The sequence below is a fragment of the Leuciscus leuciscus genome (genome assembly GCF_965113295.1).
Source record: "Leuciscus leuciscus genome assembly, chromosome: 4".
Classification (NCBI taxonomy): Eukaryota; Metazoa; Chordata; class Actinopteri; order Cypriniformes; family Leuciscidae; genus Leuciscus; species Leuciscus leuciscus.
The window spans coordinates 13,149,444-13,174,581 of record NC_138728.1 but is presented as its reverse complement, the minus strand read 5'-3'; the positions used below and the strand labels follow the sequence as shown (position 1 = coordinate 13,174,581).

Below are 25,138 nucleotides of genomic sequence, written 5' to 3'. Positions count from 1 at the left end.
CAGCTTTCAATTATAGGAACTGACATTTTTATCCTAACAGCATTGTCAAAATTATTCAAAATATAAGATATTTTTTTATGTGAATGGAATATTTCAGAAAGAAAATGTGAAAAAAATTTACTTACATTTTTTTTAAATTATAAGCGCCATTATATGAATATATAGTAATAAATAGTACATTTTATCTACATATATTTGACTACTTTTTTAATGCATGAAAAATGCTCCACAGAGGCATTGGTGAGTATTTTCTGAGTGATGATGTAAATGAACAATTGTATGAGAGTTTATACAATAGATTCACTGAAATGATTCCCAGAAATAAACCGAAACCTAGAAAAAAACAACACCTAAAAATCATGGCAATATTCACAATGGTGCTTAATACATTAATACATTATGAACATTGTAAATATCGCCTTATATTCCGGTCACCTTTGCTAATCATGCTGGAATCCGATGGGAGTTAAGGCCCTTGCACACTGAGTCCGAAATTTTCACACGTTAAAAAATAAATACAACCTCATGTTAGGTCAATCACGCTTACACACTGCCTCCGAAACTTTCGTACGTCATAATAAAATTCGGATCAGGTTCGATTTTCTGCGTTTTTCGCATCCATAGCAAGCATTTTGAATGGTGTTTTGACTATTCAGGGCCACCGAATCACGAATACGAAAAAACGCATACGAAAATTTCGGACTCAGTGTGCAAGGACCTTTAGACTTTTGTTTGTTCTAGGCATCTTATTTCCTAGAACAAACAAAAAAAGAAAAATATAGAGGAATATATCTAGATAAACATAATAAACAGAAATGGAGAAAAGCCTCATGTTACTCGCACGCATACACAGAAAGACCAATGTGCTGTCAAGTGCAGCTGCCGGTTTGTTTTGTGGTTATCGGGAGCACAGAGCAGCCGTGGTGTAAACAGTCCAGGCCGTCACCCTGACATGCTGGCTAAATGTCGTTTTTCCAGAAGCCTTTACAAATGGCTCACAAGACAGGTGCTTTTCCAAGAGCTTGACCTCTGACCCATGCATGTCTGTCAGCCAGTCTCTGAACTGCGAATTCCTGAATCAGAGAGCATGTTTTATATTTCACACTGGAAGAGAGAATGTGATCAGCATGGCTGAAAAAAAACTTTTTTTGTGTGTAAATGTAATATATATATATTTTTTGTCTGGTCTTCACTGCAGCATAATCTGCCAATTAGAAAGAAAGAGACTGTCTGACCCAGATGCAATGTGACAAACAACCGTACTTTTTGAGAACTTTCAGTGTTTTGTGTCGCTCAGGGGCGGGTTTATCCAAAATAGATTATTCCAAAATAGTAGATGGGATTTTCTGCATGGAAAATTAAATTCAGAACTTCTAAACTTCTAAATTCTAAAGCAGAACTGAGTTCATGTAAAGCCAGCTAATCAGATTATAACTAATGATTTCAGACGACAACAGATGAACGAACTATTTGAAAGTAGAGATTCCTCTCTGCACTCCCATTGGCAGCTGCTACATTACATCATTGCTCATTTGCATAAAGTTAAAATGCTATTTATCTATGCCCATGTTTCTAGACTAAAATTCTCACCATCAAAAACACAATTCAAATTCAAATTAAATGTCTTTTTTTAATATATTTAAACATATATATTTTTCCTGTGATGTCAAAGCTGAATTTTTAGCATCATTATTCCAGTCTTCAGTGACACATGATCCTTCAGAAATTGTTCTAATAGGCTGATTTGCTGCTCAAGTAACATTTTTATTATAATCAATGATTCTTTGATGAATAGAAAATTCAAAAGAACAGCATTTCTTTGAAACAGAAATCTTTTAAAACATTATGAATACATCCTTATTCTCACTTTTGATCAATCAATCCCAATTTAATGTGATAAAAAAAAAAAATCATACTGACCCCAAACTTTTGAATGGTAGTGTACCTATGTAGTGATTGAAAATGCAGATTAACTGGTTTCATACAGATGTAAGGAGAGGTTTTGGAACAATTTGTCCTCAACTTGATCAATCCATGATGAAGAACGCATTAGTCTCTTGCCAGGTTTGGGTGACGTTGATAAGACAATACTGAGGCACCTGCAGGACTCTGGGACATGGCCTGGCTCAGTCTAAGGCTGTGAGCAGATGGTGTGTGTATGTGTACGTGTGTGAGCATGTAGCGAGAGTAAAAGCACTCTGGTTTTGCTTTGGGACTGGACCAAGAACCAGACGCAAGGTCATTTCAATGAAAAAACTACTAGTGAAGTTGTTTACTCCTGATTTAAACATCAAAACCTCTGGCAGTAGCCCTGTGCAATCAAATTACACTGTTTGTACTGGCTTAAATAAATAAATGTGCTCATATTCATGTTTTTAGACAAGCTCTGCAGTGTTCCTCCACTGACGGCATGTTTCTCCTCACTAGATGGCACTGTGACCAAAGCCTGCTGTAATAGAGGAGAGCCACTGAGTTTGGCCACAGCACTGCTCAGCTTTAACTCAAATCGATGGTTATTACTGTGTCCTTGGCCCAGTCGCCCACAGCAAGCATTCAAATGGGAGGGCGGCCAACGATTCCCCTTTTTCCTCACGGGCCTAGCTCCATCTCCCAGCATCCACATATATGCTTCCATCTCTCTCAATGAATCCCTCAACACACAGGCATTTATACACACTCAACGCTGGATGTAAATGACAGGGGTACAGCTGCAAGAGACTAGTGCTATAGTGCTCCTTTATTATCTTGTTTTCCAAGCGGTTTATGAGGATAATGCCAATGTATTCATAAAGGGGTTTACAGAGAGACGCTCTCTCTGCCGTGTGTGTGAGTGTGTAGGAGGGGTTAATCAGAGGAGCCTTGATAGAGTAAACAATGCACTGTAATTCCAATCACCACCTGTACCACCCATGCATCACGTGATATCATGTATGAGAGAGTGAGGGATCAAAAAGCCAGCGCTGTAATAATCATGCAAGAAATCCGCCGGGTATTGATTTGCATTGTTTGTACAGAAAAATGCACATTATTCTCTCTAATTTCACATTGAATTGAATTGAACAACAAAGTAATTTAAGGTTACACTGTAAAGTATAAAGTATATAAAAGTGTTTGTGTGTGTGTATATATATATATATATATATATATATATATACACACACACACACACACACTGTACCGATGGTATCATGGGGAAAAACTGCCATGAAAATATTTTTAATATTATCTCATAATCTGGCAGCAGGTATATTAGGCTGCTGTCACTTTAAGACCTGACACACGGATCCATTATACTGTTACACATTATACGTTTTTTTCTCAACTGTTTACGTTCACTTAAAACATAACTGACTGTGTTTACGTGAATACATGCCTTTCGACATTATATTGTGTGTATTTGACTGTTTAAGTGCAATAAGCAACGAAAAAAAGTAAATTTAGTACTGAGGCAGCTTTCTGTGAGCGCACTTTGGGTGTGAGCACAAAATCTGCGGGAATGAGTAAAATTATGCGTAACGCGCAATCCCACGACGAAATTCAAACCCTGTAACCAACAATATTCCTCCATAGATAATGAAACGAGTGAGTGAGGGGAGGCGGGTTTGTGTGTCAACTCGCTGTCGGAAAAAAAGGTGTGCGAGAGAGAAAGTGCAGCTGATATTGTGTATCTACGGAAAATGTTTTGAAGCGTTCCAGATATTTCAGTATCGATATGTATCGAAAAATTAATATTTTTGACAACACTATATGTTTGAGTGTTTCTGTGTGTGTGTGTGTGTGTGTGTGTGTGTGTGTGTGTGTGTGTGTGTGTGTGTGTGTGTGTGTGTGTGTGTGTGTGTGTGTGTGTGTGTGTGTGTGCGTGAATTCTACCTGGCGAAATCCAAATCAGCCTCTCGTGACATGGTGATGTTGGTCAGGTTCTGCTGGAGCACAAAGATATTTCTGCACATCTTCTTGATGCCGGACTCACTGATGCGCTTGAAGTACTGAGCTCCATTAATCAGAATGCAGGAGATCAGATGACCCAGTCCTGCACAGAGACAGGAAGACAGTCAGAAAAGAAAGACTCCTTCAGGCATCAGCTTCCTGTTGAGACAAGAGGTCGCTCTCACCCTCAAAGATATACTGAAACTTGTGCTGCTGCAGGGCGGCTCCCATCACTTCCTCTATGGCACTGATGTCCTTATTCAGCTTCACCACCAGGGGGTCGTAGTCCATGCTGGCTGCATTAGCCACGATGGCGTAGTTGCCTTGTTTTGCCAGAGGGATCAGATAATGGAAACAGTGGACCCTGATGGAGCACAGACGACAGGCACGGAATGACAATTATGAGTTGAGTAAGATAAGAACTTTCCTGAAGCTTGAGATATGACTTGTTTTAACCCACACAGGATTTCACCTCAAAATGAATATTTTTTTTACCATGAAGTAGTCTTTTCATCTAACATTTCTGGAAAACCTCAATTAAGATATCTTTGATCATGTGAACTAATTATTTTCAAATTTGGTATATTTTGTCACACTTTTTGTTTTAAAAGGGAGTTTGTATCAGTGTTATTTTAGCATCACTATTTTGAATTAGATTTCATTTTTATATTTTCTTTTTTAATTTTAATTTTAAAGATTTAGTAATTTTGTTGTAATTTTCTATAATTGTTTTTTTTTATATGTCAGTATAGTTTTTATTAAGTTTTCCAAATGAGTACATCTCCACATGTTCTGTTGGAAAATTCATCCACAAGAGAAATCCTTCATAATTTAAACTATCATTAAATCAAAATGCCAATATACATTTTACACAAACAAAAACCAGAAACAATTTTTGAAAGTATGCGTTATTGTTATTGTTATTATGCAAGTAAGTTAATAGTACTCTAGACTGTCATCAGAGAAATGCCAGATGCTGGTGGTGAATATCTTATTCCACAGCTTCACTATAAAGGCTGAATGAACTGGGATGATGGAATGTCCTGTGAGCAGGTGCATGTGTGTTTGTTTGCGGCTACAATCTATGGAGTGTTCATGGCCTAATAAACCTGCGTATAGGTGCACAGATAAAGAGTGTTTCTGAGAGAGAAGGTGAGATGGAAAGGTTTCCAACAGACCTGCAATAAACCTCCCTTTTTTTATTATTCACCATTAGAAAAGCTTTAAGCGAAGACGCCCGCAAAAAGCCTGCATCCTCTTCTTCTTACCCTCTCTTATGGCTTAATTTACCCTCAAGCACTGTCAAGGGAAATTTGCTTGATGGAAAAAGTCAATAACGCGTAGCATGGGAGCCGCGAGTTATTGTTTCCAAATCATAAACAGGATCACATAAGCTAAATGATATCAGAGAATAATCGGGCGAGCGGGAGGGAGGGCCTGTGGAGGAGGGTATGGAGAGTGAATGACCCATTGATGCTCTTTTGCCAGGCAGACTCTTTGGAAGGCCTAAAAATACAAGCCGTTTAACACTGATGGAGATGATTGTTTGTAGCTGTGTAGAATCAGTCTGCAAATCTGCAGAGTTTAAGTCATTGTTTGTGTGAAGATACCTTAAGGTGTGCCTTTGGAGTCTTCTCAGATTGAGATGATAAGGTGGGACCTACCTGACCTCCAGATGCAACACCAGCAGGCAGCGGTCAGCAATGTCCTGGAAGGATCTGGAGAGGTCAGTCAACGTCTGGAGTATCTGTTCTCGACTGCGAACATTCTCTGTGTTCACTTGAGCATCTGAGCCTGGGGATAGACCTAGAAATAGACAAAATAAAAGATAGTCTGCGTTATAAAACAAACCAGAAAAACATGTATAGCCATTATACCAACAAGTGGAAAGACTTCCCAGACTACCTAATAAGTAATGCCAACAAGATGTGGTATTTGGGTTTCCACAAAAATTAAAGGCTCCAAAAAGTGGTGTTCGCAGAAGAACCATTTTGGGTCCATTAAAAACTCCTTCAGTGAATAGTTCTTAGTGTGAAGAACATTTTAATAATCTAAAGAACCTTTTTCAGCTATAAAGAACCTTTTGTGCAATTGTTCGTCGAACAATTTCGTTAATAAAGAACTTTTATTTTTAAGAATGCCCAGCCACTTGCATTTCACAATCATGAAAATCATGAATCAATAAGCCGACAACCAGAAGAGTCTGTGTACACTGAAAAAAACAATTTGGTGTAGGATTTGCAGGATTTTCACTCTGAAACTGATCTCACAAATAATTACAAAGAGACGGCAAGTAACAATGAATCAAACATATTTTGAATTTTGAAGTAGAAAGACTGAAGTAGAATATTCTTGTAAAATACTTCAATAATCGTTGTTATATTTACAACAGTGTAATCAATGATACGCAAGCACACATACGGCCACAGGACGACTATCAAACAGAAAAGTGTGTGCGTGTACGACACTAGGCGATCAATGAGGCACGAGAGATGGCGATGGACACTGACTTCCTGTAACTCTCTGTGGCATGTCTGCACTTCTGAAGGTCATATTCGCACACACACATATAACGGTGTGCAGAGAAGTAGTATGTGTGTGTGGACGTGTTTGCTTTGATGATGGACGCCGGTTTGCTCACTTGGCACTGGGTCCCTTGAGTTTGTTCAGGAAAATGGCCACCGCCATTGAGCAATTATATATATACACACAGACCACATTTGGTAGTTAATTGCTGTCTTTCTATAACTCTTAGCAGGAAAAAGGTTTGTGGGAGATAAGTGTGTGTTTGGCATGGAATGATTAAAAATGCTTGAAGACAAGAAGTACAAATAGAGCAGTGATGACCAGGAGGTAGATTAGAGGCACTGGGCCACCAAGGACACAGAAAATTCCCCTGATGTGACGTCCCGTGGATAACAGAACTGTCAGGCCAGGGTAACAAGAAAAGGTTTTATTTGGCAGGGAAATTAAAACTGAGTACCAAATAAGCTATTACATTTTGCCATCCTATAATTACATTTAAAGAGATGTGCTCACCTACAAATTAACTTCAACCATCATTTACTTACCCTCATGTCCTTTTAAACCTGCATGACCTTATTTCTTTTGTGGAACACAAAAGGAGATGTTTTAAAGAATGATCATGCTGCTCTTTTTAATACAATGAAGGCAGACAGAGATGCGTTATTTGAAGACTTGTCGCACCAGGTTTGATGCTTATGATGCCAAATTACATTGGTTCTTGACGGTCTCATAACCAAAGTTGAATTTGTAGAGGCATATATACATGAATGAGGTTTAACATAAACGGCAGAGGATAAGATTATAAGTGAAAATGACTTAAATGTCATTTAGTTCCTCAAAAAAATATTTTAAATATAGCATGCAGATGTCAGGATGAGGGTAAAGGGATGAAGCGAGGACTCATTTGTGCAGAGTTTATTCGTTTTTTTATTTTTTATTTTATTTTTAATAAACATAAAACAAACAACAGAAACTACCCAGGAAAAAACATGACCAACAGATGGACTGAACTGGGCAAAACAAGGCAGGGCTGGAAAAGGCCAGTCACACTGACAACACATAACGAGAAACATTAGACAACAAACTGGCACAGGACTGCACACACAAGTAGAATAAATAGGGAGCAAACAAGACAGGGCTGTGTCCGAAATAGCCCCCTATAGGGAGATAGCCATTTGTGATGGTGTCTGAAACCATAGTGGACATTATCGAGTGCACTCATTCAATCCCACAATGCACAACAATAACTAGTGTACAACCGATGTACGCTCAACGGCTAGAGAATACCCATAATGCACTGTGACGGTCGTGGCGAATGAATTCCAGCATCTCGCCAGAAGATGGCGTCCGCAGCTGAATCATCCATCCATCCACTTTCCAAACTGCTGGTCCAATGTGGCTACAGCATAAAATCATTCAGGTAAAAATTTCTTTTTAATTGATCATTAAATAGTTTAATTAAGGTTTATATGACAGAGTTCAAGATAAATCATTTCATCTTACTACTGGGGCTGCTAGTTTGCTAAGTTTCAAATGATTATTCAACAGCAAGCATAAACTATGCAAAAGAGGCAGTCCTCCCGGCCAACTTAGTGTCCGAATTTCATTCACTCCTTCAAGTGGACTATATTAGTGGAATAATGTTGGGAATAGGGTATAGGGGGCTATTTTGAACACAGACCAGGTGGGGCAACTGAACCAATAATCAGATAACAAGATGGGCGGAGTTAAGACAATAGACAGAAGAGCACATGACACAAAGAAACAAACATGACAAGCCATGTGTTCACACCAAACATGACAAAAATACAAAACACAATCACAACAAAGCATGTGCTGCGAAACACAAGACAAAACATTACATGAAAGCACGTGAACGATGAAAACACAACATGAGTGCGACACAACACAACGAGCGAACTCGAAACCGCACGCTCACTCACGCAACAACACAGCGAATGCTCATCCTGTGCTCTCACAACAGAAGACCAACACATAAATGTCCGAATCCTGACAGAACCAAAACAAAATAGACCGAAGTGCCAGGATCCGAACACCACGCTCTGCACACAAACCAACTCACATGTTGTGGACAGAAGAGTGAACCCGGAACCAAACACTCACCATGACAAGATGATAGCAGTGTCACTAACCCAATAATAAACAGAACCAAGGAAAGTGACAGAACACTGACATTAAGTCGAATAAATTAATTTGAATAAATCTGTATATCTGTACATTCTGTATAAACCTTGATTGTTTATTATAATTAAATTAATAAATAAATATGTTGCCTGTGGATTTATATATATATAATAATCTCTCTCTCCTCTCTCTTTCTCTAGTGTTAAATGTGTTTATTTAAAAATTTTTTTAAATAAAGTAATTATATATACATCATAAAATTTGAATTTTTTTTATATATTATTTATAATATGCATTATATATAAGAATATTCAATAATATTTTCAAACAAAGTTAACATGAACAATTTCATATTCATTTATGTAGCTTTCAATCATTAACTGCTTTTGCACAGCCAGCCAAAGTAAAGCTGTTTTACCAGTTTGGCTGCAATTAAAAAAAAAGAAAAGAAATGCTGTTTATTTAAATCGGTTCATAATTTTAGTGAATTTGGAACTGAGCCTATCATGAACAGCATGATCCAGACATTCAGAGTGTACTGCAAATCCAAAGGAAACCGATGCTGCACGCCAATTAACCTGCAAGTTTGAATTATGCAGTTAGTCTGAATTCCATCCATGTGTAGAGCTGGTTGTCAAGTTGTGTGTTTGTTAACACAAGTGTGCTCATGTATACACATACCAACTGTCGGTGAACGAGTGAGTGCAGCAGCATGTGGCAAAGCATGGCTGCTCTGTTTAAAGTCTGTGTGTGCCAGGACCCCCTTACCCAGACCCCCACTGGTGGTGCGAGAGAGAGAGAGAGATGGGCCTGATGTCCATCGCCTCTGAGCTCATCCCGCCACGATGGTGTGATCAAGGTCGCGCCACATGGGCGGCCCCACTGTTTCGAGTTAAAACAGACCTCTGAATGTCTTCTTCTGTCTTCCTTTAACTTAAATGTCTTTTATCAGAGGCTGTACGCTGCGTAGATGTGTGCCGTGTGCGTGAGTTGGGCTCATCCAATTATTTTCAAATCCTATCTCGCCTAAGCGTCTGTTCGATGCCATCTGTGAGAGGGTGGCACTCATAAAGACACAGAGAGAAGGAGAGAGCGGAGATCAATCATTCGCTGATACCCTTCTCCACGACCACATCCCACTGGCAGTCAGGGTGAAGCTTAAGCCCAAAAACTGCTGTCGAAAAACTGCATCATCTCGCCGCACACCTTCCACAGGCTGTTAAACACAGCGCTCTAATAAACAAGATATCTGACCTCTGCGGCAGCAAAGGGAGAGGGAGACGAAGAGAGATAAAAAGACAGACCGAAGCCTCATGAATGATGCATGTGATTGGCTGAGAGCGTTAATTATTCGGCTGCAGTAACAGCAGTGACATCTGCATGGGGAGAGCCAAGCTCTGTCTGCGGACGACCTTTGACCTCACTGCGTCAGCACTTTGACTCGCTGGCAAAGCCTTCAGGACAGAAATTGAGTAGGTGTCTTCGGTAAAAGCTATTCCAGAAATTAAAGTGTGTCTGTGTGTATCCATAGACATTATGCTAATAGATGGAAAGCAGACCTTTACTGTCGGCGATAAAGGTACTTTTTAAAACTCCAAAAATGAACAGATCGCTTGACCCAAGAGTTACTCTTTCTTTGGCACTAAAGGCTATGAAAGCTCAAAGCTCTGCATCTGTTCAGCGATATGAGAGCGCTGAATCTCCCGAGAGCAATAGGAAGCTGGATTTGGAAGCATGTGAAAGGAAGAGGGTTGTTTGGACAACAGTTCTGCCTTTTGTCTGTCAAGCCTAGGTAGGTACAAGGTGGTTAAAGGTCTTGCTCAAAGGCACGAAGGTAATGGTCAGAGAAAAACCCCTGAGATAAAACTCAACCTGGGGCCAAAGAAAGTCTGTTCACTTGGCAGCTATTTTCTAGTCATGCGAGTATAGCTCCCGTTTACATGAATAGAGAAAGGTTGAAACCTCAAATACAGACGTATGTGTATGGAATCAGAAATAAAATTTAAGGAGAATGGGATCCTAAAATCATGTCAAACCTCTTTATTGTCATGCCTCTATCATTAAGGAGGTTGGCTCTTTTAATTTAAAGTACAAGGTTACCATCAGAACATAGTGAGCGGTGCAGTTTTCCCCATTCCTCTCTACGAATAGTCTCTACTGACTAGGTTTGACCCATGTTTTTTTGCTTCATTTAATCCTCAAGACAGAACGAGAGGAGTGATGTTAGTGAGAGTTGAAATCTATCTGATTGTAGGTGGGTTTCCGTCCACATCATTTTATGTGAAATATACGCATAAAAATGCATACATTTGCTTGAGGCGGAAAACATGTGACCAAAGAAATCGTTCAGAAAAGAAAATCATTGGATCAGTATCATCTCACAGCATCTCAAATTCATTCTGAAATGCCGGAGCAAAAGCCTGTCATCAAAATGATTGGCCGCTATTACCTTCAGACACGTTGTCGCTCCAGACGTAAGGCATCTACTGCTGATAGCTAGCAAAAAAAAGTATTTTATCCGCAAGCTCTAAACTGCTAATAATTTACCATCTATAATAATAAAAAAGCCATAGTGGCTTCCACAGTGGCAACAACATCCATTTTCTTTTTCTAGGACATGGGATGGAAACGCTGCAGCATTTGCAAACTGTTGTTGTGATATTCAGATTTTAATTTACAGCATTCGCATACTGCAAATCAAATTCACAATTTGCATGTAAACAGCCTCTCTTATATTTAATCTGCATGTACAGAAGATGTCCACACTTCCATCCAAGCGCCATCTTTACTACACAAAAAAGTCTGAGAGGGCAAAAAATACAAATAGTGTTAATAGTGTACAAAAACCCCAGACAGACGAACACAAGAAAGAACATACAGAAACACACACGTCCTGAGGATACTGGGCTCTGGGCCCAGGTAGATTTAGGGAAGATTTCATGTTATTGAAAAGATCCCAGATGAGCGATGAGACACAAACTGTCTTCATGACCAATCAAAGCCCATCAATTTCTACCCAAACAGTCGGTGCAAGAACGTGTCCTAGTGCCAAATCAAATTTAGATTACATTAAGATTCAACACCATGACGCTAAAGAGCAGGATTATCTCACGCATCTTATCGCAGAGGTCCGAGTGTTTGTTTTAGCAGAGGTTGGAGGGACGGAGATTGAGCAATGCCACGGATTAAACTCACTAAGACAAGGACAAGGTCTCATTGTCAGTCTGACAAACTGCCGGACACTCTTTGTGGAATACTTCTAGCCCAAACGCCACGTCAGGGTGGTCACAGGTGCATAAAGGATGTCTCTTCCTGTGCACGGTGGGCCTGCGTTTTAGAAAGACAAGGGCAAAAGAGCTCTTTCTCTCACTCTCCCTCTCTAGGAACTCTCTTCACTCGATCCACTTCAAAGCTTAGTCTCTGGTGGTGAGACGCTGTTTAATCTCCCCCACATTACACTGGCAAACGTGTTTTAGTCTGCAAGACAAGACAGGAGAAAATGACTTGTTCATACCTGACTGGCTCCATAATATAAAATCCAATTTAAGGGGGGGTTACAGAGATAAGGGTTTCCGTCGGCGACGGTCCCATCAGCTCAGCAAACACTAAATAATGAACAATGCTGAAGCTGTCCCACCATGATAAAACACTCCATTACGGCTTCTGCACAGAACTAATGGTAATTACACCACGTCCTCCACCGCGCTCTTATTGAATTTTTATCTGCTCTGGACGCGAGTCGCTCTGAAGCAGTCTTTACCCAAAAAACAGAAATAACAATAGTTTTAAAATAGCTTATTTACAGATTTCAGCGAAAGAAATGGAGGAAATTCGGAAGGTATTGTGTGAAGTTTCACCGATGTGACGTCAAACATCCATCGCTGAAGTTTCATTGAAGTCTAGGAGTAAAGCTCAATATTCTCAATACATTTCAAGTCAATGTGACAATATGCAAGAATAATTTAAAAAACGATTCACACAGACGTTTTCCTGCTTATCTTTCATGAGGCTCAATCAGTTCTTCTGATGAAGTAATAAAATGTATTTATTCAGTTCTGATAAAGTGATGAGGTTCAGAAGTTGGAGACACTGGGATTTAAATCTAATTTCAACCTGGAAATGCACAGTTTTAAAAAAGGAGACATAGCAAACATTAAGATTACTCAAATTTGTCAGTATTTCGATTCAAATTATCACTAAAACGTTTGCATGATCATTTATTCTGTAAAGGAAAAATAATAAATTGGAAAACGTTTTGACACAATACATGGCGACACATACTCAATACACAAACCTCCAGCCAAACGTATACAGTAAACACACTCACTGCAGCTCCGGGGCAGGGTGCTGAAGAAGCCCCTGAGGCGGGTGGCGAGCCACTCCATGCTCTCCTGCAGGTTAGCGAGAGCCTTCAGATCACTGACGTCCCGCAGAATCTCATTCTGAGGAATTAACTTATCACCCAGATTCCCTGTCAAAACCTCAGACTCCTTGGCAAATGCCGCCCTGTGAGAGACAGAAAAAGAAATAATGAACATTTCCAGCATTTAAAAAAAAGCCTCACTTGTGTTTAATCATTATTCCGTATGGTCTGCTGAATGCGGCCATGGCGTCGATACAGATTGATTTTAATAACAGCTCAGCACAACTGAACTGTCTGTGGTGGATGTTAATTAAACCAGTGCTTAGAAGTGAAAAAGATCGGTAAAGGTGAAGCATGTCATTTTTTCATGTTAAAATATTTATAGACCAGTTTATTGAGTCATTTAAAAAGTCACTTTCAAAAGCGTAATTAAATTGTTGTTTTTGGAGACATGTCCATTTTTGACTCCACAAGTACTGAGCGTTTGGGGTAGAAAAACCTGTTTGTCCGAATGGATGGGCAGCGGAAGTATTTGGTAAACTAGTTTGGATGTATTCTTTTTATTATTATTATATTTGCGATATTACACATTCTTCCTCTAAATGACACATTAAAAAAGAGGTACATGAATGAGCTAAACTGAAAAATAATAGGTGGAAATATTTTTTGCAATTATTATTATTATTATTTTTTAAAGTTTCTTATTCTCTTCTATTCTTAATTTAATTGACACAACTGAAGTTTGCAAAATATAATTTTTTTATCCTCTTACCCATTACCCCTTTAATTCACATAACTTGCAAAACTAAACTGAAAATGAATAGGTGGAAATATTTTTTTGCAATTTTTATCGTATTATTGGAATTATTATTATTTTATTTATAGTTTGGCAAATACGTTTTTTGCAAAAAAGGTTTCACTTTATTTTGATGATTCCTTTGACATTCAGTTGACTATAAGTAACATTGCACCTACAGTACATGTCTACTCGCACATGTCTAACTCTCATTAGAGTGTTAGTAGAGTATTAGTAGACTGGTAGGGTTAGGGTTAGGACTAGAATAAGTTGACGTACTTGCAAAGTTACTTATAGTTAGTAGAATGCCTGTTGGGGGACCATCACATTAAAGCGTTAGCAGATATTAAGCAGACAGTCTACTGAAAGGAGAATTAAGGTGGACAGGGGGGCAGAAGACATCTAAAGGGGAAAAGTGATGTTGCATGTCCTGGTGGGAAGGTGTGATGAAAATATCTTAGTGTTCTGGGCACAACTGTTGGCGCAGCCTCAACACTGGCCAGATGCTCACACCGATGCTAATGTGTACTTAAAAAGGCTTTCCCTTACTCTGAAGCAAATCTATAAAGTCAGTATTTTCTTTGACCTCCTCCTCTACAGGTCTGTGATGAATGTGATAGAAAAAAAATCCACGTGGCTCATTTCTGAACGCTGTGAAATATTTTAAGATAAAACGCAGCGTCTATTGAACGGAAGACTTTTTAACAAGCTTTTATCGCTCTGTATAGCATTGCCATACATGTGGCGTAATCCCTCTTTAGCTGATGAAACTGTCAGGGTCATTTATATGATAAAAGCCTCCCGCTCGCCGTCCGCGTTTAGCTTCAACAGGTCAGCTAGATTGGATTTTTCTGCCCCACATAACCAGTTCATTTATTTATTGTACAATTGCAGGCCATGGCACATCCAAACCGACGGAAGAACACGTTGAGGGCAATTTTGATAAAAATGGAGCCAGCCCTCCCCTCCCTCTTGTCCAATCACAGTTTTCCTCATACTTGTGTCTTCTTTAATTTAAGTGTGCACTTGAGAGGAAAAGAGAGAAAGGGAGGGAGATAGAGTGAGTGAGCAAGTGATTTCAAAACAGAATTGCATGTGTGTTTGGGATGCTGGAATGTTATGGCAGATAGTGTGATTGCCTGCAGTTGAATTTGTTCTTGTTCAAAGATGTCAGCTGAAGCTATAAGGGCGAGATTTCACCCTTTGTAACACAGGACGCAAACAGAATACCAAAATGCATTGGTGTCTGGCAAACAAAAAAATAACATTCATTTTCGACGAAAAGCAATTTTTGGACTTGAAATGGATCGAGTACATAAGTGTGTTTATTGATCTATTTACAGAACGTGAAGGCCTGCAGATCTGTGTTACACAGCACATGACCGCCGTCTGTGCGCTAACCTGCTCGGATGTGAGCTGATAGGAGTTGTCCGAGTGTGTTTGTATATACTGTGTGCTCGGTGATGAATCTGTGTGGAGAGCTCACATTGGGGACAGTGTGTATTTGTATTATGTATGTGTATATTAGCGTGTGCTCTCACCGTGTGAAGTCCTCTTCCTCCTCTCTCTTCTGTCTGAGCTGTCTGGGTTGGGTCATGCTGGCCCAGTTGGGCAGTGACTGCAGCAAACGGCTGATGTCTTCATCTTTAGCCCAGGACGCACTGATGGTCAGCTTCTCCTCGCACTGTACGATACCCCTACAACACACACACCACACAATAATCTCAACAACACTTCAGGATTAAAATAAACTGATTTAATTCAACTTTGGGAACATGGAAAATTGTGAGTACCATTTAAATTTTCAGCCTTAAATTTTAAAGTCTGTAAACATTGAACATTAGATTTTTTTTAATGTTTTTAATAAATATTAAATATAATCTAAGATATATTTATTATATAAAAATGTATATTATAAAATCACAAAATGTTTAAATCTTTAAAAATATTTATTATATTATACTATATTATATTGTATTATATAATATTATTACAGGAATATAGCCAGATTCATAATTAAAAATATATTATATTATATTATATTATATTATATTAGCGCCACATTTCAATGTGTTTGTAAACGAGCTAAACACATTATATAATACTCAGATGAAAACTCTACAAATATTATGAAATTAATCTACTGATTTGTTAAGTGCTATATAATGATTTGTTAATTACTAGTAAATGGAAGATATCATCAAGTGTGATGAAACACTGCGTAAAGGAGCTAAATTAGGAACAAAGTCTGTGATTGGCTGAGGGATTAAACAAGCTCCATTTCACTCCATGTCTCAAAAAATTCTAAAATATGTAAATGAACCATAAGTTCAGATAAATCTCTTCAGTATTGCATAAGCAGGCCATTAAAAGTGTGCACTGGATGACAGCTGAACACGGTTCCACAGAAGAGTATACAGAGAGGCAGACAAGAGTGCGGATGAATAAACTGTTATTGTCTGCGATGTGTAAAATGATTGAACAGATCATGTAGAACGAAATGCAGTGCGTTTCACTCATCTTATAGCTGAGAACGAGGGAGATAGAACAAAAGAAAGACAGAGAAGGAGACAAAGAGAGGGACAGATTGGTAGCATGTGATTATTGTGTGAGGAAACGGCTGCCTCTGCACTTTCTACCCATGATTGAGCTCAGTCCAGATCCCTGCTGACTTACACATATGTGATCGGACACACACACACTTCACTTAAACACATGAGCAGACCAATCATCCAGTGTTTCCAATACCAAGGCTTTCAAACATCCGTAGACCCCCTGGGGATCTGAGAAGATACTGAGAAGATTGAGAAGACATACTGTAAAACAGGTTTACCTTGATTTTAAAGAAATATCTAACTATTTGAGTGAACATTAATGAATGATCTAAGGCATTATGTAGTTTAATAATGTTATATAATGTTCTTTATAATTATTTAGCATTACAGAGAAATGTTCCGTCCGTCAGACTAATTTAAAACAGATACTTGTCTTTTTGAACTATTCATTAAAAGAACCAGAACATAAGAGTAATTTGTTCAGGAAACTACACTGCCAGGCAATATGCTTTTAATTCACAAAAAATAACCACTTTATGAGATTCATTTGTTCATGAACTCGACTATACTAGACATATCATATGAACAGCATGTTAAGAATGTTTTAGATTGACTAAAAAGAACTTCATAAGAGTCATTATTTCAGGAATTAGACTACACTGGTCATGCCGTCTGTTTTTGATATGCTAAAAAAGAACCGTCTCATAAGAGACATACATTTACGAAATCAGACAAAACTGGTCCCGCGTATGTTTTTGATTCACTAAGAACCACTTCATAAGAGTCATTAATTCATGAAAACTACACTGGTTGCGTTGTATGTTGTTGTTGCGTGCAGCCTGCCAGGTCAACCCAACAGAAAGACATTTCATGCCATTATGTTTTAGTACCTTTTTATTGCATCACATTCAATACAGACTACAAACTCGCATTCTCAAATACGATTTTGTGTGTCACATAGTATTATTACCTGTAAGCAGAATTGCAGATCTCCTTGTACTCCTTGAGCTTGTCACAGACCATCTCCAGGAACTGGTTAGAGTACGCACTGAGATCCTGCATCAGACTCATTAGATCCTGAATTGACTTCTCCACAACCACAGTGCTCTGAAAACACACACAAACACACACACTCAATATAATATACTCTGAAGTCAGGTCATCACCTCTATTCGTTTCTATGAATCAGATGATTGCTTTAGAAACTCTAAATGTCGCTGTTGTTAAGGTGCGGGGGAGGTTCTGGTCTGAGGTCAGGGTTGAGTTTAAGGATGACCAGTGCAGGCGCCCTCTATAAAGGACCGTGATAGACTACAGAATGATGCAGTCTATCTGCTCAATTGCTCGCTTTTGAGCAAACAAGTCAAATAGCCCGAAAAACAAGCACGATCAAAACCCTCCATTCACCTGTCAGAGATGGACAACCCTGCTACGGTAAAAGAAGCACCATGAAACAGAAACATATGACCAGGGATATCACTTTATATGTGTGGCAATGACAAACCTCCACTTGGGCACATCATCCTTCAAGCACTGCGACTTCCTCTCTACCATTTAACGATTGCACCCTGCCATCAAAGCTAATGATGCTAATAGCAGAAGAACTATCCGCTCAAACAAAACAGAAGCCCGGGCACAAAATAAAACCACATTTTAACACTATGAAGGGCCAAAACAAAAGAGCATAGCCACCAACATTTGGCTGCATTTCTAACGCCAGTAGTGACTGACTGAAAGTGACAGGGAGTGTTAGCACGCCATTGGCATGAGGATAGTAACGGTGTTGCCTACTGCACCGAATCGTAGTTTACTTGTGGCACTGGCACAAATGCACTGTTTAATTGGGCTCAGCACTAACTCAATCCGACCACATCATGAGCCATCCTGCACAGCAGGGGGCAGCGGCGAGCGCCCCGAGTAGTTTGTTCTTATTAGCGCATTGCTGTACATTTGGCGTACAATCTGCTAATACACATATCACTGCCTGCTGCTTGCGCCCCCTGCCTGAGCCCCAGGGGCGGAGAGCGAGGTAATGATCCGTGGCACTGCCCTGGCCCATCAAGCTCTCCAGCAGTAAACTGCACCAGGGAACCGAGGGGGGTGGGAGAGAAACGACTCAGCGGGGGAACGCTAGCCTTCAAAGCTATGCCCCTGGTCACACTGGAACAAGTCCATCAACGCCATAGTGTATCCGATTATGTGTGTGAACGAGCGTCTAGGAAAGGTTGGCATGGTGACTGGGGACTGAGAATAGAACATATCTCTCAGAAATGTTCAGGATTTTGATTATAATCAATATATTTATCCAAAATATAGTGACATGTATTTAAACTGTATGTATGGTATTAAAATACTGGAAAAAAAAGTATACTGTACAAATTTGTGTGCGTATTTTGAATACTATCTTATATATAAACACATACAGTTAAAATATTTCTCCATATTAAAAAAAATGTATATAAAAAAATTACACCATCATATACAGTACACATGCATATCTCCATATTTTTCACCATTTATAAATATTATCTATCTATAAATATTTCATATATATAGAGAACATATTTTTTTTAGTATACATTAAAAAGGTACAGTCGTTAAAACAATAAAGGCTTGTTTTGAACACTTTTTCACAAATGAATGTGAGGAATTATATTTTAAAAAAATATATATTATTTATATGCACCAATATAACAATATAAACAAAATTTTACCTACATGTATTTTCTACTTATATCATTTAATGCAACACAGAGACTTCTATGAGCATTTATGAGTAATGACCTAACCGATTCATGAATCAGACTCTAACATTCCAAAACGACTTCATGTTAATGAGGTTTAAATGAGTAAATAAGTCTCAGTGATCTCATATACACTAGTCTGGCTGGTCATGACACAAAGAGACATTGTGAAACTACTGTGGCAAGTCAATAGTCAAATAAAAAAGTGCATTAAAATCACAGTCAGTGTTTATGATGTTCGTTAATTTTACATTGCCAACATAATATTGAATAGATCATGCATTTTCGATATACTGCTCACGCCTAATAAAAGCTACAGTGAATGACCAGAGAAATATCATACAAGCTGCAAAATTCGGTCTCTCTTTCCCCCTCTCATTTATGAAGCTCAATATTTCCCAGTAAACAAAGTCTCTAAGCTCCATTATTCAAGTAACAAATGCCCCAGTGCTCTGCGGCACATGTCTAATTCTCCTCATTTAACACACTCATTCGTCTTAGCCCCAGAAATCATTAAAAAGTAATCAAGCTCCAGAGAGAGAGAGAGAAAGAGAGAAGGAGAGGAAAATAGAGTTAAAGGATGGATAGAAGCCTCACAAGCGAAACAGACAGACAGACGGCGAGAGCTTTAGAGGAAAATCAAACCAGCAGAGGTTCTCTTGTCTCATCGCTAGCAAAATCCCTCCTTTCTACTTAAATATCACAGTGTGCCATGGGAGGTTTAAGATCTGTTGCTGGAAATTTCTGCATCTCCTGACTCCGCTCACACTACAGAGCACCTTTGAATTCTTACTGGAGTACGTCCAGCCACGCCAGCATTGATTACAGTCCTCCTAAAATGAGCAGAGCTGCTGGAGGGAGTGTTTGCTAATGGCACAAGGTTTAGCGCAGTATAAATGAAGAGAGTCATAATAATGAACGCTCAGCGTGCAGTGGGACTCGACTGGTGAGCGTCAATGAGAGGGAAACACAACACGCAGTGGAGCAAAGAGAATTTAACTCACATGCTTAGAGACACTCAGAGGCTTGAGTGTGTATATACACACACACACAAATCACATACTCTCTCTCACAGAATGACAAGAAAGAACCGTGAGAGTCGCAGCAGAAATGGCAGAGCTCTTCATAATGGCTGCCAATACAGTAGTATCTAAATCACATGCAGGCAGTTTTTCCCAACAAGATGAGTAGATTCAGCTCAGCTCCACCCATAACACACAACATATTGATTTATGGACATGAAGATAGTATTAATATAGACAATAATACTAATAATAGTGTTACGTATGGTCTGAGTTTGAGTTTAGTTTGAATTGTATTCTGAGTTAGTGTTTCCATGGTTATTCATTGTTTGATTAATGAACTGAACCTGTTCCTTGTTTTGTTCATTGGTTTTGGTTAGTATATATTGAGCCTGTTTTCTGTTAGTCTTGGTTCCATCTTTGTCAGTAATAGTTGGTCGTTCTATTAATGTTTTTTGAGCTTTTTGCATCCTGAGTATCTTTGGTTTCTTTAAGTTGGTAAATAAAAACAGACCGTTGCAAATAGACCCTGCTCATCTCATCTCTGCGTCAACCAACCATGACAAAAATTGTTATTATTATTTCAATCATAACAATAATAATTATTTAGATCATACATTTCCAATATATTAATATTGTTTATTTAAACCACTGAAGTACATGCATATTTAATCTTATTAAAAATATCATTTATTTTCTTTCTTACTGAAGTACCAAGTCAAATCCCGTTCCTGTGAATTTCACTTCACTTTTATTTAAAGTAGACAAAAAAATAATAATGTGAAGTATAATTAGCTTACTGTATGTAACTGTAGTTGTCCTTGTCAAGAGAGTCTTTGACCTGAAATAATGCATTTTAATTATGTTACAACTGTAGTTGAAGCCAAACTTGAACATGGTCAGCGATCAGGCTTTAAATAACTATATGTAAATGTCAAACTACTGTATAAAATTGAACAATTTATTAGATTTCAAGATCTGGTATCCTAGAATCCTACATAGTCACGACATTGAGGAAACTTGTGGTTAAAAAAGCTTCTTAACACAGTTTGTGCTTCAAAGTTACTTTAATGAGAAAATTTCTCTTGATATAATCAGTCAATGTGAAAAGCTGTCTTTTTAACTTTCAATTAAATGAGGAAAGTTTTGACTAGATACTTTGACTTTTAATTGAGTAAAATGTAGACAGAAAAACGTTTTACACCCATGCAGCGTAAGCAGAGATCTCTTTATACAGTTCCAGCTGATGTACCGAGATACTGTAAGAATACCGGATTCACACACACCTTTGGAACAAACCACCAAGAAATCATTATCCTTACATTTTAAACTCTGCCTTAAATATTAAATAACTGAGTGATGTCATTTATTCTATTGAACATTTATTACACATACGTAATTAGATCATATTTATAATATGTAATGTATTGGAATGCCAGAAGAGAATGGGCTCCACTCCCAAATAATAATTATTTTACATCTTCAAAGTACATATTTCACTGGTCAATTTAATGTATATAACCTTTAATTTATTAAAGGCTGAATGAATGAATAAATTAATGAATAAATTAATAAATGAATGGGCTCTCAATTAATATTGTATTAATTTTCATGACTTCTCCATGCCTGGAAGTCACATTTTAAAATCCCTTAAAATTACTTGGTTTTCCTATTCAGAATGGATGACAAGCAGGTGGACAGATGTTGAGATGAGTCTGTGTGTGTGTAAAGAAGGTTCACGGGCCATGGGTTTTCTCCATTAATCCAGTTTTGACCCCATAGCACAGAGTTCAGAGCATTTAACCCGAACCGTTCCGGCACTTCAATTACACCACAATACAAACACACACACACACACACACACACACACACACACACACACACACGAGCGGGTTACAGATACAAACATTTATATAATGGTGTGCGTATGCAAAGACTGGCAGAATGCTTAGTAAATGAATTTGGAAGAGCAATTTCTTTTGGTCGTAGAGGTGAAAAAAACATGCAGAAACACACAAGCCTCTCCAGGGTAAAGGAGTGTAATGCATGAGAAGGGCAGCGGTGCGACAGTTCATTCATCACTGTCAGTGTGACCGTACACCACTGAGACCCACAGACATGCACACACATGCCAACATGACCCTGCCACTCAACCGCAACGCAACTGTATGGACAGATGCAGATGCAGGAGGTTGCTTCTGTTGCTCTTTAAAGCGTTAGTTCATACAAAAAGAAAACGCTGTCACAATCTATTCAATCTCATCTCGATCCAGACCCGTATGACTTACTTTCTTCAATGCAGAACTGAATGTTTATGTCACAGTTTTCTATACAATGTAAATAAATGGATACTGGGACTGTGAAGCTCCAAAAAGGACAAAAAGGACAAAGAGCACCATAAAAGTGGCCCATAAAACTTATGCACTATATTTCAAGTGTTTTGAAGCCATACGAAATATCTAAACATTTAAATATGAGAGCTATTGTAGAGGGAAAGAATAAGGGGAATAAATTGTATTATTTTATACAATTTATTAGATTCTATTTTATTACTTTTTATTTTTAAAAAAGTATTACATTTTAAAATATTTATTATCACCATCAAATAATGTATTATTCTTTTATAAAGGGAAAAATGTATATATAAAGTTAACCGTTTTTATTTTTCACTATTCATTATTGTAAGAAAAAGAGGAGGTTAAAACATTTTGCTGAAAATCTGTTATACAGGAACAAAATGGTGAATAAGTCATGAATTTTTTATTTCTGTGTGAACTATTCTTTCACGTCTCTATTGTACAGTAGCTCTCAGCATTCTACGTCTGACATTGTTTGAGTCAGACTGAGGTGAAGTACAGGCCGCAAACATGCATGACATGTGTGTAACAACTAAATGTAAACCTGTCATTTCTTCTAAAGCGCGGCGTGTGAGTGACAGACTCGACCAGCAAAACAAACTGTCGGCACAAAAGCGCCAGGACTGCACTTCCTGCTGTAAATCCGCTGGCAGAAGGATTAAGCCTGTTTTATTAGAAGTGATTTAAATAAAGGTACACCGGCTCTGGAGGAGAACTGATTACCGAACAAATGAATACAACAGTGTTCAATCCAAATGTAAATCCACATTCATCACAACTGAGGATCAATCTAAGGGCATAAACGGTGTGTTTATGGGTATGTGCGTGTGCATTGGCTTCAGTGCGAGCTTCTACCAAATCAAGAAAGAAGAACCATAGGTTATGATTGAACGCACAATCTTTGACAAGAAAAACAAAGACATTGCGTATCCACCTCTAACATTGTTCCTCCAAACACCACTTACTTCTTTTTCGGAGTTCCTTAAAGTCTTACAGTCTCACTTCAGCATAATAATAGGACCACACATAAATCCATCATAAATGTAGCAGCACTGAGATTCAACTTTATGCTTATTTCTCAATAACACACACATGCTCACATACACCCCCTGAAATAGAGCCATATGGGGCTAATGGTGCAGAGAGGGGAACAAACAGAAGGCAATGATATACACATTATCATTATGGAACGGATGTTTGTGTACACATATGCACACTGAAACCCTGCAGAAACACCCCAATGCACTGGAAATATATGGAAATATATTAAAATGACTTAAAACAGCCAAAGTCTGCACTCTGAGCAGTTCTCTGTAAATTCAAAGTAGGCCTAAAGAAATGCCTGCTTTTCTTCACTTGGCCTGCTTTACAGCATATTTGGCTACATTTGAACTTTTTTCTTGTTTTAGCTCCTTAGGCAGAGATTAGCTCTTCCACACTGTCAGTTCAGGTAGGGGTATAGCCCAAGTGTAGGCCAGTGTCGGTAGGAGAAGACCATTGGTGGAAAGAGGGACTGTGTTCGGCCCACGGGTGAAGAAACACTCAGAAGGCAACTTTGGTGCAGTCGAGGCCCAAAAAAATTATGCTGGCCTGAGGGAGGAACCCAAGTCAGAACAGAGGAGTTCTGAGGTAACGACAGAAAAGGAAAAGCAGAAAAAAAACAGGAGAAGGTGACTGGCCCTAAAGGACAGAAGAAAGAGTGCGCACTGCATCACTGTCAGCTGAATCTTGATAAATTTCATCAGTTGAATTGAAAGGACTGCAGTCTTTTGAAGTAATAACATTAATTTACCACATTAATCCGGTTCAGGTCTTGAGTTGGCTGACCACCACTTTAACACTTTTCAAACTGCAGGGTGTGAAGAAAGGTTAGAAGGGGTCGTGGAAAATGATTTATTGTCATCATGGAAAAATGACTCTATATACTTATATAGCGTATTAGCAAAAGTGTTAGAAATCAATAATTCATTAAACACTAAATTATTCTATGGATTCTGGTGTCCGCATTTCCTGTAACTTTATATAATGATGTCACTTGATCGGCCATGAAGTCATTCATGGTGACATAGGCGTCCTCTATTCAGACACGTTATATGCATCTGTGACCTTTGAGAAAAGACACCTTCAATATCTGTTTAAAACGATTTCCCAATCCCATTCTATCTATTTAATGTATTTAAAAAATAAATATTCCATACATAATCACAGTAACTTTTTGATCCTGATGTGCATATGTGTCTCTGCACAGAGACGACTTCCTGCAGACATAAACAAGGTCTAGACAACACCATTCAAACCTGAATCGTTCTGTGATTGGATGTTTTTGTGGTGATGAGAAGTCCCTAATAAAGGCACACACCAAGCTGTGCTGCAAGATGCCAATCAACAGATATCACACACACACACACACAGAGAGAGAGAGAGAGAGCGAGAGAGAGAGAGAGAGAGAGAGAGAGAGAGAGAGAGAGAGAGAGAGAGAGAGAGAGAGAGAGAGAGAGAGAGAGAGAGACCCCCAAATATACACCCCCACACAACAGACCCTACAAACAAAAAGGTCACTCTCATTAGTTCAACTCTAGACTGATGTGCAGGGGTTCGTTTGTGTGTGTTGATGGTGAATACAGTGTGATTAAAAAGGTCAGCTTCATTAGCAAAGCGCTGGTGGCAGCTCAAGTCCACATTTCAGAATGAGCTTTGACTGAA

At 38.6% G+C, this 25,138-nt stretch overlaps 1 protein-coding gene across 1 annotated transcript in view; it reads right to left on the bottom strand.

Annotated features, from left to right (window-relative positions):
* exoc4 (exocyst complex component 4) overlaps nt 1–25,138 on the bottom strand; it is a 138,458-nt gene that overhangs the window by 6,218 nt on the left and 107,102 nt on the right. Inside the window, exons 12-17 of the mRNA XM_082167140.1 lie at nt 17,283–17,419; nt 15,299–15,454; nt 12,926–13,104; nt 5,592–5,733; nt 4,113–4,291; nt 3,871–4,030 (exon numbers count right to left, since the gene is read on the bottom strand). Of these exons, the coding sequence (XP_082023266.1) occupies nt 3,871–4,030; nt 4,113–4,291; nt 5,592–5,733; nt 12,926–13,104; nt 15,299–15,454; nt 17,283–17,419 (953 nt within the window). The remainder of the gene's footprint in view (nt 1–3,870; nt 4,031–4,112; nt 4,292–5,591; nt 5,734–12,925; nt 13,105–15,298; nt 15,455–17,282; nt 17,420–25,138) is intronic.